Below are 11,629 nucleotides of genomic sequence, written 5' to 3' on the forward strand. Positions count from 1 at the left end.
TCCCTTCGTTAGGTTATACCCTATGGCAAAGGTGATGGGATGGTCCCTCTCCTGATGGCATTCCCTGATGGCATCAGATTCTCCGGTCGGTCCTGAAGCAAGCCACCAACCGTGGAGTCTACAGCTGCAAGAGAACGCATTCTGCCAAGAACCAGTGTGAGCCTGGAAGAGGACCCAAGCCACAGATGAGATCCCGGCCCTGGCTAACACCTTGACTGCAGCCACGTGGACACAGCTCAACCCAGCAGAGGACACAGCTCAACCACGTCCGGGTTCCTGGCCCACAGGAGCTGTGAGGAAATAACCGTGTGTCGTTCTGGACCACTGAGTTTGGAGTAGCTTGTTACACAGCAGTAGACAGCTGATACAGTGGCCTGCTGCACAGAGCCTGGATGCCGCAAATGCTCGACACCTCTTGCCGGGACTTAAAGGGACAGACTCTCAACAGTCACAGTCAAGTCTTGACGGCTAAGAAACCGTCAAGAAAGGCAGAGAGAAACCTCAAAGGGTGGACAGGCCTCGAAGAAGAGGTCGTGAATAAAGATTGGGAAGTGTGATCTGAAGAGCAAGGACACACCAACCACCACCCCTTCCTAACGCTGTCGGAGAGGGAGAAAAGCTAATATGGAGAGCGGGGTCCTCTGGGGATTTCCAGGTCAAGACCGGAAGAAGGAGAGGGTAGAGGGAAAGGCAGAGTTGTAAGGGAGTTCACAGTTTACCACTGAAACCAGATAAAACAGAGAAGACAAAGTCCTGCTGCTTTGGCCCAAACGTTTGCTTGGGCAAGTAAGAAAATAAATTAAAAGAACGCTAATGATCATTTTCACGTGCTTGACTTGAAATACTGGATGAAAAACCCCCCCAAAAAAACAAAACCGCAGGGCTTCCCCTGTGGCGCAGTGGTTGAGAGTCCGCCTGCCGATGCAGGGGACACGGGTTTGTGCCTGGTCCGGGAAGATCCCACATGCCGCGGAGCAGCTGGGCCCGTGAGCCATGGCCGCTGAGCCTGTGCGTCCGGAGCCTGTGCTCCACAACGGGAGAGGCCACAACAGTGAGGGGCCCGCGTACCGAAAAAACAACAAAAAACAAAAAAAAACAGCAAAACACTCACTCCTGATCCACACTCTGGAAAGAACACAACCATATTCCCTCCCCAGGGCCCCGCCTGGCACACAACCACTTACGCCTCATGCCAGACAGAGGCGACTCCCAGGATGGTGAGGGAGCCAGGAGCTGCTGCCAGCAGGCCATAAGCTCACCAGTTCCCACAGTCTGAACAGCACAGCTTCCCAAAGGGGATCGCTGGAGGCCGGCGGCCATCTGCACACGCAGAGAGCAGGACAGAGGGAGCGAGAGCTGGGTCTACAGCTCTGCGTCACTCAGCTTCCCTCTGGACGGGCGGTAAGCAGGTCTCGAGATGTCCGCCAGAAGGTCTTCGGAGAAACCATCCGGATGACAATAAAGATTCTGCAGAAGGTGCGTTCCTGTTTACATCTTACAGGGATGTCACTGGGTAAAGGACGCAGGCTGGTCCAAGTCACAGGACAGCCATGGGGGTGGCCCTCTCAGCCCCACACAGTGGACGCGGCACCTGCTGGGGGTCAGAGCCTCTACTTCTGGGCTGTGAACCTAACACTGATAGGAACACCATCCTCTGAAGACCAAACGTAGCCACTGTCCTCCACGCCCATTGTGGACCTGGCTCTGTGCAAGGAGCCCCACACAAAGTATTCGCCAACCCTGAAAGGTCATAGCTATATCCATTTTACAGATGGAAGAACGGAGACCCACAGAGGCACAGTGACTCCCAGATGCATGCTGGCACCTCTACTAGTGCAGAAGCCAGGCTCCGAGGCTAGATCTGCCTGACTCCAAAGCCCACGTCTTTCCTCGACACATCTTTCTCACACGTGAATGCAATTCGCTGCAGAATCAAAACAAAGTTAATATGTTTAAAACTGCTGAAGTGCTATGTGCAGGCAGAGAACTAAGACCCTGTCACTAAGATGTCACCAGCAGTTAGGGACGAGACAAAAACACAGGTACCTGCCAGGGAAGGCAGGTATGGTACCCAGCACAGAGAGAAATCAAGAGCCACCTGCCAAGGAGAGGGAAGCCACAGAGGTTTGGGATGGGAGCATGCTGAGCTGGCCATGAGGACTGTGGCCAACTGGAAAGGGAACTGGCTTAGAGAAAGAGCCTGGTCAGGGAGCAGGGGTAGGACTGAAGAATGGCACATTCATTTGACGAAAGGCCAGTGACGAGGGTGAAGGAGGAAAAAAGCGTGGCGACCAGGAGGAAGAAGCACGGGCACTTCCAGACTGGCGTCCCTCTGACAGTGGGGACGATAAACTGACGCAGAGCGATGGGTTGATGGGTGGCCCCTCAGTGGATCAGGGGAGGTTCAAGGACCTGACTGATGGTGCCACCAGGGGGGTACAGGGGAGGAAAAGGGCAGGTGAGACAGAAGATCCAACCCACGGATTCAGCAATTTACTGGCTACACGTGGGTCTAAGATCACTTCTTGGAGGACCCGAAAGATGAAACTGTCAATTAAGGGTAGACAAAGGGGCAGAGAGAGAGGCATATCCTGCGGCCTCCCCAGCGCCCTTCAGAAACCAAACCAGGCCAGATTACCTTCAGGATGAATGTGAAGCAAAGAGAAATCTCCTCTCCCCAACCCTCCTCCCCAAGACAAGCAACCAATGAGGGACCATTCCACACATTTTTTTTTCTCCAGGAGAAGCTTAGAGAGCACAGGCCTGAAAATGCAAATCCACATGCAGATGCCAATGAGTTTCAGTCAAAGCTTACACCAGGACAGCAGGACTTCTCTTGTTTGGTTCGGAGGGTTAGAAACCAGGACGGTGTCCACTGCCTAAAACGGCGCGTGGACATCAAGGTGAAGGAAGAGGGGAGGAAAGGGGAGCCTGTGAGGATGGGCTCAGAGACCAGGTTCCCCCCCCGCAGCCCAGGTCTCCCAGAGCTCACGATGGCACTGGGGACCCACTGAGAGCAGCACAGAGGGACTCACGGTGGTCACCAGGGCGATCTGACTTCCTAGGAGGCACCATCACAAGTCAGCAGGGCTCTTGGGTTCTCGCCCTGCTGTGGCCTCTACCCACCTGGGCGAGCTCAGCAAGTTCCCACGCCTGTACGTGCAACACACCTGCTCGACTGAACCACGAAACTGGTCCCCGGAAAGGTGGTGTCCTATGACAAACTCAGGTGTTGCGGGCAACGGAGGCCCCACTTCGAAGGCAACCTTGGGCCTCGGATTCCTCACCTGCGACCTGGGGGGAATACCCCACCTCCCGGGGTCATTGTGAGGGTTAAATTTGGCAATGCAGAGAGCTGCCATCACTTCCCTTTGTACGGTCCTCTCCAGCTCCAAGCTGTGCAGAGAAAGGGGCCTTTTATTGGCCAGCAGCACATACACATTTTCCTACCACTGCTATTTGTAACTTCTTTATTAATGGAAACAATTCAAAACACTGTGCTGTCAGTTCAGGAAGGGCAATTAAAAAACGGAAGACCATCTAAGTGAGAGGCTTAAATGCCATCTCTGGGGCAAGAGGCCTGGAAGAAAAGGATCGGCTTGAGGGGGAGAAGAGTCCAAGTCCATGTAAGGGCTGGTGAGGAGCTGGGGGTGCGGGGATGGGGCCCCACGAGGCGGGCAGCAGGCCCTCCGCCCCGCTCTCCCTCCCCCACAGTCTCCAGAGCAGACTCCACTCCTCCCCTCCCCCCTCCCCCACTTGGGAATCCAGCTGATTCCAGCCTTCGAGACTCTCAGCAACCCACACCCCCAGTCTGAAGAGCAAACGTGTCACTGCCGCTGTTCCTTCCTCCAGCATAACGTGAAAACAAGGACCCACAATTGTAATAAGACAACTATTTCTCTACACATATGAGCTTTAGAAAAAATGGTGCCTCCCTTCCCTCAAACACACAGAAAACTTCAAAGACAGGCGAGGCAGAGCTCTACCACTTCCGCGGGTGAGTTGAACCAGGATAGCCTGCTCTCGGTAATGAACGGCTGACCCCAGTTTCTGAACACATATTTCCTTTTCCAATTAATTTTCCTCCTCCTCCCAAGATGAAACAGACATCAAAAAAAAAAAATCCTTTAAATTCTGTTTAATTCTTTTTTTTTAATCTAGATGTTTACTTTTTTACACTCTAAGAGCCAGAGTTTAAGACTAGTTCTTCGGTGCAGAAGAATACATTATATAATGAAGCGCTAAATCTTCTGTAAACCAACAAAACACCCAATTTTTGGCAAAGAAAAACAAACGTGCTTTTGGCGTCTACTCATGAATACAGCAACCGAGGGCTACAAGCTTGAGAAGCTTCTCAAATGAGTTTACGTAAAGATTTCTCACTGGCACACACGCACGCGCGCGCACACACACACACACACACACACACACACACACACAAAACACCTTGAATTAATAAACTGAGGGGTTGAATGTCTGTTTCAAATCAGCAATGTACTTACCTCAAAAGGAATACCTTCCCAAAAGCAGGATGGAAAAGTGAGAACATACTAAAATGATTATTTTCTTTAAAGCAGAAGTAAAATCTGGAAGGAAGTTTATAAAGATACTCATCATCACGGTAAAGCCAGGGGGGTGGAACACTGGCAATCATTTTTTTTTCTTCTCTAAATGTTACATAATGTTATTAAAGCTGTTTACAGTTAAACGTCTAGATCACTTGTAAAGCTCTCCTTCTGTCTGTGTGTTCTGGATCGTTTTTAAAGCACTACTAAAAAGCTGGTGTAGTCTTTCTCGAGGGTCCTCCCTTTTGGAAAGCCACAAGAGTATTTCTTACCTGCTTGGAAGAAAGACTTCAGGACGAAAACACTAAGTCTGCTTACCTGTGGTTTAACTTGCGATCCTCATCGCTGCCAGCCTCCAACTGCAGAGAAAGAAAGAGAATGTCACAGCCCAGATGCCGCTATCGACAAGCCTCAGACACAAGGCTCACATTTCCTGCTCTGGTGTCTGCAAAAGATACAGATGTCCAGGAAACCTGGTTCCTTCCAAAGAGCCGCACCCTCTCCTTACCAATCCTGCTCTGCTGCTCCCCTGAGTAATTTCCGCGGAGGAATTTTCAGGTTTCCTGATGTTTCCCCACATGCCTTCCAAGGCATCGCAGATGGATGCCTGCTAACAGAGCGCTCCTGGCCGGCGCTGCTACTCCACACGCTTGTTCAGCCCTGAGCTCTCCATTTTCCAGGGCTGCTTTGGAGCATATCCTGTTTTTCTGTTTTAAGGGGAGGGGGCAATGTCTTAAGAGGCTGTTTCCTCCCTTCAAGCTAGGCAACAGCTGAGTGATCAACACCATTTTAAGCCACAACACACAAGTTAAAAAAAAAATAAATAAAACCACCACCACCACCACCACCATTCCAGGCAAGTCTTTCTTAATGGAACGTGGCCAGGATCAGGCTGTCTGTGGGTCATGAAGCTCTTGGTGGTTCTCAAAAAGGCTCAAAGTTTAATATAAAACTTTCTAGGCTATTGGTTTATTTATAGACATGAAAGAAAGGGACATTTAATATTTCCTAAATGTTACAAGGCCAAGAGGGTTAGAGGCTCCAAGAGTAACCACGATTTAAGCCCTGACTGCAATTTTTCTTTTTTTTTCTTTCAAGGAGAAAACTTAAATGAGAAGAAAACACACATCCCAACAACTCTGCACCGCTGGGACTTGGCATGTTTTGTATGTTACACAGAGGAGCCCATTGAATGGGGAAGAGAGAAACCTGGAAAGCAGTGATGGCTGGAAGAGATGCAAGGCTGACTGAGGACAGAAACCAGACAGAAGCCAGCGGTGGTGGGCAAAGGGTTACGGAGATCATGTAGAGAGAGGTCTGGGCAGGAAGGGACACACACCACAGGTGTCAATTTCACCAAGGCATGAGTCCGGCAGAGGGTCCCGGTCCTACGCTGTCATTAGATCATGTATGTAACGCACTGGGCAGAGGCAGAGACCATCAGTTAGTTCTCACACTCCCTACCCGACAACGAAGGAGAAGTGGAAACATCGGGGACAGCTCTGCTGACGACAGGGCCACCAACTTCGGTGCCGAAGTGAGACATACACAAAACAACTTACACAACCGCAGGAACAAACTTGGAAGAGACTGCTGGGTCTAACCCAGTGGTTCTCAACTGGGGGCAACTGATCTCAGCAGGGGACGCCAGGCGAGGCTGGAGCCTTTTTTGGGAGGATGCTACTGGCATCTAGTGGGTAGAGGTCAGAGTGCTGCTACACTTCCTCCAACACACAGGACGGGCCCCTGCAACAGACGGCTCACCCAACATCGGCAATGCTGGGGCTGAGCAACCCTGATCCAACCCCGCCACCTCAAAGAGACTGGAGATCTGCCCATGAAAATTAGTCACCTTGAACATCTGTCAAAAACCACAACGTAAAAAAAAAAAAAAAAAATCACAACATTACAACCCATTCCTGAGAGCTACTGCTTTACCTATTCTTGGGCTCTCTGCCTGTTCTCACAAAAGAATGAGACAAGATTAATGAGATAATTAAAGATGGGGGGGGGAGGGGCTTCCCTGGTGGCGCAGTGGTTGAGAGTCCGCCTGCCGATGCAGGGGACACGGGTTCGTGCCCCGGTCGGGGAAGATTCCACATGTCGCGGAGCGGCTGGGCCCATGAGCCATGGCCGCTGAGCCTGCGCGTCCGGAGCCTGTGCTCCGCAACAGGAGAGGCCACAACAGTGAGAGGCCCGCGTACCGCAAAAAAAAAAAAAGACTGGGGGGGAAGGAACAAAACTTAAAAAGAGGGAAGCACTGCTTTGCAGGTCGGGCTGTGACTTCCCTTAGTTCCCACGCCGTGCAGCAGGACCACGGGCTGGGGAAGGAAAGAAATGCCCTGAGTGTCTCTGACTCAACGAAGGATGCACATTTTGAGGAGTAAGGAAATGATGGGGGGCGGGGGGGATACAGGCTTCAAAATCATTTAATTCTCGCTCACTCTCTGAGATTCTCAGGATGAAAGGCAACACAAGGTCAGTTATTCCAGAGAAGAAAGCCAAAGAACACACATTAGAAGGAAGCCAGCCCTTTCAGATGAGCTGAGGCCCAGAGAAGGGAAGTAACCTGAGGAAGGTCGGACCAGAGGCACAGCCGGCCTGGCCCACGTCTCCTGATCCTGTGCACACATGCCTACCCTCTCTGTTCCTTCTTGCATCTTTGTGCCTCACCCCACATGGAAGAAAGCCTCTCCTTCCAGGGAACATCCCAGCCTCTGCCGGCTCCCTGGGCAAGCATGATTTACCCAAGTTGAATAAAAGCTGGTTGAGTTTTATTCTTATTTTGGAGGTCACTGGCATCTGGTGAAAATAAGGCTTTCTATAATAATTTAAAATGTGCCTAGTGGAAACAACCCCAATGTCCAACAAAATGTACATCCATACCATAGAATATTACTCGGCCATAAAAAGGAATGAGGTCCTGACACGTGCTGCAACATGGATGAGCCCTGAAAACATGACGGTGAGTGAAATAAGCCTGACACAAAAGGCCACATAGTGTATGATTCCACTTATATGAAATGCCCAGAATAAGCAAATACATAGAGACAGAAAGTACATTAGTGGTTGCCTAGAGTCAGTTACAGCAGGGCAGGGGTGGTGGGAGGGAGGCTGTGGGTGATGGCTAAGGGGTGTGAGGTTTCTTTCGGGAGTGATGAAAATGTTCTGGAATTCGTGGTGATGCTTGTACAACCTTGTGCATATACTAAAAACCACTGAATTGTACACTTTACAGTGGTGGATTTATGGTATGTGAATTCTATCTCAGCTAAAAAATGAGATAATAAAATGAAAAATTTTAAATGTGTCTAAAGCAGAAATAGATCAGGTGCAAAGTAACGCAGGGAATGTGGGGTTTAGAATCAGAGAGCTAGGCTGAGAGGCTCTTTGTCTAACCTCTTCCCGGAGCTGAACTCTTCACTCGTTTTTGAGAAGGGACCATGAGATTAAGTGCAGAGAAGTACTCTGTAAACTGCAAGACAGCAGTAGCAGTAGTAGAAATGATGTAGGGGAACAGATGTCTCTGGGGGGAGGCCAGAAGCTACTGCAGACTCCTCAGCCGCAGGCTACTGGCCACCGTGCAGAGCAGGGACTGTTAGAATCTTCTGTCTGTAGACAAGATAACTCATTAATGGCTTCTCCTTGAGAGAAGGGGGCTGTGAGGTTCAACCCTGCAGCCACTCTGAGAGTGCCAGTCCCAGCAAAACAGGCTGAAGAGCTTCCCCACCAGGAGCTGCTGGGACAGGCAGGGCTGTTAAACCACAAACAGGTCCTCTTCTCTCACAAACACACACAAACCTTTCCATGTTATCAGTCAACTTCCCCCCAGGGAGAAGGGGCCTGAATTGCCCAGATGCCGGCGGGGCCACTTCCTGGGCCTGCAGGGCCCCTCCTCCAGCCTCCTCTCCCTTCCCTAAACAGCTCCCTGCCGCCTCCTCCAGCCTGCTGGTGTCTGCAGGTCAGCACTCGGTCTGGCCACATTTGTGAGTTTAGACCCAACTGGTTCTACTGCTCGGAGGCCCGAGGCCCAGACTAGCACGGTCCAACCCAACTGTGCACTCAGAGGACCAATTCCTCAGTAACCCCAGAGCAAGAAGGCGCCAGTCCAGGACAGGCTGGGTCACACGCAGACGCACAGAAACCCGCACAGTGCAAAGATGCACTTTCAGCCCCAGAAAGCACTGGTGCAATCCCAGCAATCCCAGAGTAAGCCGCAGCCACATGCACAGCAACATGCAGCCCCGAAAGATATCACAGCAAGAAAAACCCAGACTCAGCTACACACAAAGACATGACACACAGTCGTCACCCAGCACCCTGAGCTCACTCAGCCACTGTCACACGGTGACGCCGGCCCCCGAGAGACACGGCCACTCACACCCAGAGCCAGAACTCCAGGGGCGTGCAGTCGGGGGAAACAATCTCACCACCCACAGGGGCACCCGGCAGCCTCTCCCCCAGCATCACACAGGCACGGTTCCCAGGGGACAGGCCAGATTCACGCACAGGGAGAGGCACACACAGGCTGGCATACACATGCATACATTCAGCCGGGCACACAGGGAAAGGGCCGAGACAAGCCACAGGGTCCTGAATCTTAGAACCAGCATCTCAGGCAGTTACCCAATCAGGAGTCCCGGTCCCACGTCCAGTACCCCGCACAGTCACCCCCGGACGAGAGACACTGTCACACACTCACGGTCACCCCCCCGACGGGGCTCAAATTCACAAGTCACCCGCAGATGGGGGTCCCACACACACAAAGTCACCCCCAGATGGGGGTCACACACACCGGCTCACGCACACTTACCCCCAAACAGGGGTCACACAGTCACCCCCAGACGAGGGTCACACCCGCACACACAGTCTCACTGCACAGTCACCCCCAAACAGGGGTCACACTCGCTCACAGCCTCCCGCACAGTCACCCCAGTCCGGCTGCCAAGGCTGGCTCGTCCGGCTGCGGCCCCGCAGGCCAAGAACCCCTTAAAGCTGCCCTGGCGCAGCCCCAGGCGCCCCGCACTCGCGGCCCAGGCCTGGCCCGGCGGCTCAGGCCGGGGCGCGGGCCCGGGGCTCACCTCGCTGTTGCTGGCGGAGGAGGAGGCGGCGCTGGGCGTGGGCGAGCGCTGCAGGGTCACCAGGGCCATGGCTGCGGCGCGGCGCGCGGGCGCCGCCGAAGCCTCGGACTAGAGCCGCAGCCGCCACCGCCGCCGCCCGGGCCGGGCCCAGGGCGCTCCAGGAGCCGCTCACGGGCGGCCGGGCCGAGCCGGGCCGAGCCGGGCCGGGCCCGCCCCTCCCTGCCGGCGTCTGTCGCCGCCCCCACCCCCCGCCCCCCGCCTCCCGCCTCCAGCCTCCCGCCTCCCGCGCCGGCGCGCGCCGGGCCTGAGCGCGGGCAGGGGCAGCGGCCGGGGCGGGGCGCGCGTGCGCGGCGCGGGATCCCCCGAGCGGCGGCGGGAGGCCCCGGCTGGCCAGTCACGTCTCCCGCGCGCCCGACGCGCGCGCCTCGGCCGCGCGCCCGGCCCTTCAATCTGAGAAGCGGGGGCGCGCCCGGTGGCGAGCAAATCCATCCCCCGGAGGCCAGCCCCCTTCGCAGGCTGGAAAACTGAGGCCCGGCGTCCGCACGGCCTGGAATGCTCGGGGCGGGGAGGTGCAGCTACCAGGAAATAAAGAGCCCCTGGTCCCTGCGCCTTGAACCCCGAGGAGCGGTCTGCAGAAATTAATTAGTTCATTCATTCATTCATCTATGAAATATTTATTGAGCACCTACTAAGTGCCAGGCACGGAGTATTCAACCGTGAGCAACATAGATTAGGCCTGCCCTCAGGGATTTGACAGAAGTGAGTCAAATTACTAGGCACTTAAAAAAAATTATTTTGCCAGTCTTTTTATGTGAATTCTTTCTATGTGTCCAGAAACCCAGCCAACTCCTTGGGAAGTCAGAAAGGGCTTCTCTGAAAAGGGGGCATTTGCTCAGAGGCCTGACTGAGGAGCAGGATTAACGGGTGAAGGGAGGGGAGACTGGGGGATGGGGGGAGCTAAAGGCCCGGAAACTGGAAGGAGATTGTCCATCAGAGGCCTGATCCTAGGGAAGGGAGGAGGGAGAGAGTCACGGTGGACTCTAGAAAGCTCTGGCTGCCGCTTGGAGAATGGACTGTGGGGCAGAGGGGTGAAGGGAGACCAGGGATGGGCTGCTGCTGTTGTCCTGGGAGGAGGTGACCAGTATGGGGATGGAGAGAGGGACATGGAGTAAGATACTAAAAAGGTGGTACTGGCTTGACTTAGTAATAACTTCAATTTCATTCAAATCCCCTCCCTCCCCTCTGTCGCCCCACGCAGGTTCACAAGCGTCCGCAAATTTACTGGTCCAGTCCTGCTCCCATCCGTCTCACTGCCAAACCAGCAACCCAACAGCCTCCTGGATCCCTCCAGCTGCTGCCGCCAGGTCCAAGGGCTGGGACCTCCTGCATATTCCCTCAGCATCATTCATCTCAAAGGTGGTTCTCTATGGGGTTACTATAGCCCCCACTGAGTGTCGTGGGGTTTTTGTTTTTGTTGTTGGTGTTTTGTTTTTTAACTTGTGGGAATATTTTTTAATGTCTTGCAGATGGGGAGAGCTATTGGAGGTTCTGGCGTTTAGAGGGCAGGAGCCAGGAATGCTAAAAACGCTAAAAGTCGTGCAATGCACTGGACAGTGATGCTGCCCCCGCCCAAGGAGAATTGCTTCATTCCCACAAGACACCTGTGTGGTGAAAACACCGTTCATAGTTATCTGAAGCCAGAACCTAATTCCATTTTACATATCAACACAAAGTATCTTTCACTGAATTTTCAGAAATGCAACTGTGTTTAAATAGAGGAAAGAATATACTTTGTTTTGTTTGAGAGCTTTGTCCGGAGTTGTTCACCATTTGGGAAAAAGAGTTTATAGAGGGAAACACCACTCCTAATATTGGAGCAGTTGACCCAACAAGCAGACATCTGTAGCTGTGCTCTTGTGGACAGACCGCCGTATTTATTTAGCACTTATTTTAAAATGTCGAGTGTAAGACACAATTATGGGC

The 11,629-nt window shown here is 53.1% G+C and overlaps 1 protein-coding gene across 1 annotated transcript in view; it reads right to left on the reverse strand.

Moving 5' to 3' along the window:
• SSH1 (slingshot protein phosphatase 1) overlaps positions 1–9,715 on the reverse strand; it is a 56,831-nt gene extending 47,116 nt beyond the window's left edge. The window contains exons 1-2 of the mRNA XM_065889871.1: positions 9,647–9,715; positions 4,884–4,924 (exon numbers count right to left, since the gene is read on the reverse strand). Of these exons, the coding sequence (XP_065745943.1) occupies positions 4,884–4,924; positions 9,647–9,715 (110 nt within the window). The remainder of the gene's footprint in view (positions 1–4,883; positions 4,925–9,646) is intronic.
• Between the last annotated feature and the right edge of the window lie 1,914 nt (positions 9,716–11,629).

The sequence above is a fragment of the Phocoena phocoena genome, chromosome 13, assembly GCF_963924675.1.
Source record: "Phocoena phocoena chromosome 13, mPhoPho1.1, whole genome shotgun sequence".
In the NCBI taxonomy this organism is placed as follows: Eukaryota; Metazoa; Chordata; class Mammalia; order Artiodactyla; family Phocoenidae; genus Phocoena; species Phocoena phocoena.